Below are 7,118 nucleotides of genomic sequence, written 5' to 3'. Positions count from 1 at the left end.
TGCAGGAGGAATCTGCCCCACCCGCTTGTCCCCGGGCAGGGAGAGGCTGTGCCCGGCTGGCAGGCCCAGAGCCCGGAGTCTATTTTTGCCTTGGGGTTACCTGAGAAGCCAGACAAGGAAAGAAATGTGACACTTGGGCCGAGCCTGGGCCGGCTCTCCCTCGGGCAGTGGCTCAGGTCGGGGGAGCTTTCCTTTTTAGCCGGGACCAGGAGTAGATCCTGGCTGTGCCCCCGGCCCCCGGGAAGCAGGCGGGCGCTGAGCCCCGAGGGGGCCGCCTCCAGGAGGCTGGCCTGGGCTGAGCTTCCTCGGGGGCCTCGATCCCGTCCAACAGGCCCAGGCCGGAATCCCAGGAGGTGCGCCCGGCCCTGCCGCCCTGATCCTAATCGCTGCATCCGAGAATCTAGAGGAGGAGCGGCCTCCGGAGCACAGGGAGAAGCGAGGCCCGCGGAGGGGTGCACCCGCCTCGCTCGCCCGCCGCGACGCGGCCCTCAGCCGGCCCTGATTTAGCACCTCCTCCGGGGTGGCCCGGACCTGCGGTCAGGAAGACCCGAGTTCACATTGACCTCCAACGCTGACGAGTTGTGAGACTCTGGGCAAGTCGCTTAGGCACTGCCTGCCTCAGTTTCCTCATCTGTAAAATGGGGGCCAACCTGGCACCTCCCTCCCAGGGTTGTCGTGATGAGCAAACGAGACAGTGTTGGCAAAGCGGCCGGCACAGCGCGTGGCCCGCAGTCGGTGCTCTACAGGGATAGCCGATGATGTTAGTGTCGTGTCCCAGCGCTCTGCCCAGACGAAAAAGAGCCACTTCCCCAGGAAGTCACCTGGAAGAACGGAGCACAGTGGACCGAGCCCTGCCCTGGAGGCACGAGGATCCAAGTTCCTAGCTGCCCGACCCCCAGGGAGGCCGCTTCACCCTGTTGGCCTCAGTTTCCTCATCCGTAGAATGGGCTGCAGAAGGCCCTGGCAGACCACTCCAGGATTGAAGGGACACAGTATGAGGAGGAGGGGGCCGTGCGGCCTGGGACTCTCCCTCCCCAGGAGGGTCTGCCCCAAAGCCCCAGAGCACAGGCTGAGCGGCCTGAGACAGCCCTCTTTCATTCATTCCTGGCAGACGGCTAAATGGGAGGGTTGTTCGTTTCTGGGTGACCCATTTTGGGAAGTGCCTGAACGAGGGAGCGAGTCCTCGTGCGGGACACAGCAAAGGGGCCACGAAGGACGATCCAAGGGACGCCTCCAAGCTGCCGGGTGTGGAGGGAGCCAGGGGGGCCAGGAAGAGGCGTGAGAAGGGGATCTTGTCGGGGTTTAACCCTTTCCCTTCTGTTTGGAGTCAACCCTGAGTATGGGCTCCAAGGCAGAGGAGCAGCAAGGGCCAGGCCATGGGGGTCCCCGGCCAGGAAGCGTCTGAGGCCACACGGGAACCCCAGACCTCCCGTCTCCACTGGCTCTCCATCCACTGAGCCACCTCGCTGCCCCGGGCTAGTGAGGCTAGGGGAGAATCCCCGGTGCTCGGAGGTCTCCCCAGATGGCCCGGGCTGCCTCGGGAGGCGGCACCGAGGCTCCTCTCGGCCTCTGCAGAGGATTCTGAAACGAGCAGCCTTGGAGCCACCATGACGCTCCCTCCAGCACCAGAGGATAGGGACAGAATGTCAAGGACGGTGGGAGCCTCCTGTGGGCCTCGGCCTCCTCCCCAGCACCCACTTCCCCCTCCTCGACCGCAGGCCGGGCCCTGTCTTTAACCAGGAGAACTCAGGTTTAGACCTCTGGGAGGGGAGCCTGTGGACTGAGACAGGCAAACGTCAGGATTTTCTGGAGCAGTTACTCAGCAGGCATCCATCCACCCATCTGTCCATCCATCCATTCATTCATCCATCTCTCCATCTGGCCATCCGTCCATCCATCCATTGGTCCATCTGGCCATCCATCCATCCATCCATCCATCCACCATCCGTCCATCTGTCCATCCATCCATTGGTCCATCTGGCCATCCATCCATCCATCCATCCACCATCCATCCATCCACCCATCCGTCCATCCGTCTATCCATCCATCCGTCCATCCGTCTATCCATCCGTCCATCCATCCATCCACCCATCCGTCCATCCGTCCATCCATCCATCCGTACATCCATCTGTCCATCCATCTATCCATCCATCCATCCGTACATCCATCTGTCCATCCATCCATCTGTCCATCCATCCATCCATCTGTACATTCATCTGTCCATCCATCCATCTGTACATCCATCCATCTGTCCATCCGTCTATCCATCCATCCGTACATCCATCTGTCCATCCATCCATCCACCCATCCATCCATCCGTACATCCATCCATCCGTACATCCATCTGTCCGTCCATCCATCCATCCATCCATCCATCCATCCATCCATCCATCCATCCATCTGTACATCCATCTGTCCATCCATCCATCTGTCCATCCATCCATCCATCTGTACATCCATCTGTCCATCCATCCATCTGTACATCCATCCATCTGTCCATCCGTCTATCCATCCATCCATCCATCTGTCCACCCATCCGTCCATCCATCCATCCGTCCATCCATCCATCCGTCCATCCATCCGTCCATCCATCCATCTGTCCATCCATCCGTCCATCCATCTGTCCATCCATCCATCCGTACATCATCCATCCATCCATCCGTACATCATCCATCCATCCGTACATCCATCCATCTGTACATCCGTCCATCCATCCACTCATTCATTTTTAACCCCTCACCTCCTGTCTTAAACTTAATACTGTGTGTTGGTTCCAAAGCAGAAGAGTGGTAAGGGCTGGGCAATGGGGGTGAAGTGACTTGCACAGGGTCACCCAGCTGGGAAGTGTCTGGGCCAGATTGGAACCCAGGAGCTCCTGTCTGCAGGCTGGGCCCTCAGCCACCTACTGTCCCCAGTCAGCAGGCATTTATGAACCACGTGCTGTATCCCCGGCGCTGAATCCGGCACCAGGAAACAAAGACCAAAGTGGAACACTTCGTGCCCCTTGTTCTTCAGGGCAAAGGAGAGCTCTGTGGGCAGGGCTGGGAGGGCAGTTGAAAGACCAAGACGCAGACGCAGCATCCGAGCACTATCCTGAGCTGTTTTGTTTTTTTTAACTTAAAATGTAAAAATTTCAAGTTTTAAATTGAAAATATAAAAATTTCCCTTTTTAATTTTCGCCAAGAGCCGCCTGGACCCTGGCCCGGTCCCAAGCACAAGGAAGCCACACAGGGCAGTGTCTGGCAGGCCTTCCTTCGGCGCTTACGGCCCGTGCGACCCTGGGGGACAAGTGACACTTCCCAGGCCCCGCTGCCGCAGCTCTGCCACCATTGGGGACCGGCCACCTGACCTTTCCTAGCCGAGGGACCCAACCCAGGGGCCTGACGATGGCGGTCTGTCTGTCTGGGAGCTCCCCGAGGGCAGGGACCGCTTCTCCCTTTCTACGTGCCTGCCATGCTGTTTGGGGCCCATTGGGGGTGGAGGAGAAGGCGGCGCTGTCCCCCGGCCCACCCCAAAGCCCCCGAGTTTGTTCTTTGTTCAGCCTCAAGGTGAAGTGACTCGCCCAGGGTCACACAGCCAGTAAGCTCATCGATCGTCGATGCCTCTAGGTGGGGGAGGGGGTTTAGAGAGCGCCTCATTTCAGAGGAGGGCGCCGGGATGCCCGGCTAGTGAGGCAGGCGGGCGCGGGCACCGGGCCTCGGCGCCTGCTCTGACGCTGCTCCCCTCTCCCGGTTTCCAGGTATCCTGCTGCAGGAGGAGAGGCTGGACTCGGTGGCTCTGCTGTACCTGACGTCCCTCCCCAGCTTCTGCCTGCTGCTGGGCACGGCCCTGGTGCTGGAGGTGGGCAGCGCCGGGCCGGCCCCGGCCCCCGCCGACCACCGCCTCTGGCTGCTCATCGCGCTCAGCTGCCTGGTCTCGGTCCTCTACAACCTGGCCAGCTTCTCCCTGCTGGCCCTCACGTCGGCCCTCACCGTCCACGTGCTGGGCAACTTCCACGTGGTGGGCAACCTGGCCCTGTCCTGGCTCCTGTTTGGCAGCCGCCTGAGCGGCCTCAGCTACGTGGGCATCGCCCTGACGCTGGCGGGCATGTTTCTGTACCACAACTGCCGCCTGGTGGCCTCTTGGTGGACCCTGCGGTGGCCGGGCCGGGCCGTCGGGGAGCCGGGCCCAGGGCTGGGCTAGTCCGGCCAGCCGGCTCGACCTGGGATCCGGCGGAAGGACCTTCTGGGAAAGCAGCCGGGGGAGGGCAGGCGGGGAGCCCGATGGTCCCCCCGAAAACCACTCTCCGGGACCTCGTGAAGGGTTGCCAAGAGCCTGCCTGCCTCATGAGGGACTGGTGGGGGGATTATCACCCTCATTTTACAGAGGGGGAGACCGAGGCTCTACACGGCAAGCCCCACGTCGAGGCAGGGCCAGTCTTCACTTTCCCTGATCTGTGCCTCGGTTTCCCCTTCTGCCACAAGAAGACAGAGCTCGCTACGAAGGGGTCAGAGGAGAAGGCTGACCCCACGAGCGTCGCCCTCAAAGGGACGTCCCGGCTGTGCTTGCCCAGATGGGATAGAGGGTGGGACGGTCTCGGAGAGGATCCCGGAGAGGGACCGAAGCGCTGCCGGGGGAAGCTTCGCCTGGGAGGGGCCCTCGGCCGTCGCCCCCTTATATCTCTGCTGCTAACGCCTGGGGAAAGGCCCCTGGCGGGAGCCCCACTGACCCCCCCCCCGGCCTCCACCCAGGCTGTCCGGCCATCGGCGGGGAGTCCCCGGGCAGGAGCCTGCGGCGGGGCTGGCCAGGGGTAATTCCGCCCTCCAATAAAGCACTGTTTGGTTCTCTCCGTCTCCTTACTTGGGCGATGCAGCCAGCGGGGGGCAGAGCCGGAGACACCTGCCCCCCCCCCCATCCCAGGCGGGGAGCCCTCAGCAAGACCCGCAGAGCCTGGACCCTGGGCCAGACAACAGCCTGGCCATTCCCTTACTTGGGAAATGTGCCACAGAGTCATGGAACCCGAAGGACCTTAGATCCGGGGGGGTCAGGGCTGGGAGGGGCTTAGATCCGGGGGGGTCAGGGCTGGGAGGGGCTTAGATCCGGGGGGGTCAGGGCTGGGAGGGGCTTAGATCAGGGGGGGTCAGGGCTGGGAGGGGCTTAGATCCGGGGGGGGTCAGGGCTGGGAGGGGCTTAGATCCGGGGGGGGGGTCAGGGCTGGGAGGGGCTTAGATCAGGGGGGGTCAGGGCTGAGAAGGGCCTCCAATCGGGGTGTCAGGGCTGGGAGGGGCTTAGATCCGGGGGGGTCAGGGCTGGGAGGGGCTTAGATCAGGGGGCGTCAGGGCTGGGAGGGGCTTAGATTGGGGGGTCATGGCTGGGAGGGGCTTAGATCCGGGGGGGTCAGGGCTGGGAGGGGCTTAGATCAGGGGGCGCCAGGGCTGGGAGGGGCTGTCAGAGTAGGGTGGGTCTTCATATAGCTATGGCATCATGGATTTAGAACTAGAAGGGTCCCAGAGCTCATCCAATCCAATCTCCTCGTTTTTCAGTTAAAGAAACTGAGGCCCAGAGAGGGCAAGCCCTTAGCTAGCATCATGCAGGCTCTGGGTGGCCTAGCACCTTCCAGCTCTTCCCTTTGCTGCTGGAGGCCAGTGAGAGGCTCGGGCAGGCCTGGAGAAAGGGGAGGGGAGGGGCCCAGGACCCCCCAGGCCTCCACCTCCCAGGTGACCTTTGGCCGCTCTGTCAGGCCAAGGCACGGTGGGCCCTCTCAGGAGGAGGACGAAGCCCCCTTCCCCACCACAGTCAGAGTCTTTCCCGCTGGGCAAACCCCCGTTATCTCTCCTAATTCTTGCAGCGGCCCCGGGGCGGGTGCCATTATTGTTCCCATTTTATAATGGAGGAAAGCGAAGCTGAGTCGGGAGGTGACTGGCCGGGGTCTCAGCTGAGGCCTTCCGAGGCTGTCCCCCACAGGGGAGTCCTTGCAAGAGGTCCTGGGGGACACCAGAGGCTGCCTCTGCTGGCCAAGCTAGGCCCACTCTGCCCTCCGCTCCTAGCACGGAAAGCCACTGGGACCAGATGTGGGGGCGTCCGGGGGCCTTGGATGGGCCCGGTCTGAGGGGCAGTCAGGACAAGCTCCAGGCCCAGCAATCAAACCGTAACGGGACGTGTTGTGAAGAAGGCTGGGGGGGGTGGAAGAGGGGCACTAGAAGCCCTGGTTGGCGGGGGGGGGGGGGGGGGCTTATTACAGTTTATTTCTTATCAGCAGCCAGCACGGAGCTGAAGGCAGGAAGACCATAGTTCTGGTCGTGGCGGTGTGACCTTGGCCGGGCCGCCGCCTTTCTCGGGCCGGCCTGGGGAATCTCTCAAGGGCCTCCCAGCTCGGATGTTCTCCTATTTCCACCCAGCCCTGGGAGGAAGGGAAGTGTGGCCTGGCCTGAGTCACCCCTGCTGACTCAGAGCTGCCAGAGGCTGGGTGGTGGCTGCTGCCAGATTCCTGCCCGGCCCTTCGCCCGCACTCCCTTTGAGCCCAGGTCTGTCTCAGTGCCGCCCGCCGTGGCTTCGGAGCATTCCCATCTACTGACTCAGGCCCCCCAGCTCCGCGGCAGCCCATTGGCTGCTCCTTACCACCCACTTGGGATTCCGCCTTGAAGAACAGTGACGTGGTGGGGAATGAAGGCGGTATCTGGAAGAGTCGTGCCCAGGGCCCTAGGCTGCAGGAAAAATGAGTGTTGGAAGGGGGTGAAGTGGGCCTCCGGCCTCATGGGGCACCTCTGCCTCCCGACCGGGCTCCCAGACCTGCTCCTGCTCCGGGGAGCCTGCTGGGAGCCCGGCTCCTTCGGACATCCCCGTCTGCCAGGAAGAGAAACCTCAAAGGAGAACTTCAAACAGTCCTATGGGGTGCCTCCTTCCCTCAAAATCCTCTTCTTCTGCCCCCGGTGCCCTGGCTGGATCCAGGGCTTGACAGCTGGCCCCCTCCCATCCCCTTAGACTGGCCCCCTCCCAGTGCTTCCGAAGCTCCAGCTGCCAAGGGACAGACCCCTTCTCCATCCCCAGGCTGACCCTCCTCCCAAGCCAGTGTGCCCTCTGCACACAGTCCCTTTCATCTCAAACCCCATGACTCAGCTTCCCTCCCCACCCTTTCCTGG

General features: G+C 62.4%; 1 protein-coding gene across 1 annotated transcript in view; it reads left to right on the top strand.

The window, feature by feature from the left end:
* SLC35E4 (solute carrier family 35 member E4) overlaps positions 1–4,824 on the top strand; it is an 11,040-nt gene extending 6,216 nt beyond the window's left edge. Inside the window, exon 2 of the mRNA XM_056821490.1 lies at positions 3,740–4,824. Within this exon, the coding sequence (XP_056677468.1) occupies positions 3,740–4,182 (443 nt within the window). The 3' untranslated portion in view covers positions 4,183–4,824. The remainder of the gene's footprint in view (positions 1–3,739) is intronic.
* The last annotated feature ends 2,294 nt before the right edge of the window (positions 4,825–7,118 follow it).

This window comes from Monodelphis domestica, chromosome 3, assembly GCF_027887165.1.
Source record: "Monodelphis domestica isolate mMonDom1 chromosome 3, mMonDom1.pri, whole genome shotgun sequence".
Taxonomy (NCBI): domain Eukaryota; kingdom Metazoa; phylum Chordata; class Mammalia; order Didelphimorphia; family Didelphidae; genus Monodelphis; species Monodelphis domestica.
The sequence above is the reverse complement of the archived record's forward strand: the minus strand, read 5'-3'. Positions and strand labels throughout refer to the sequence as shown.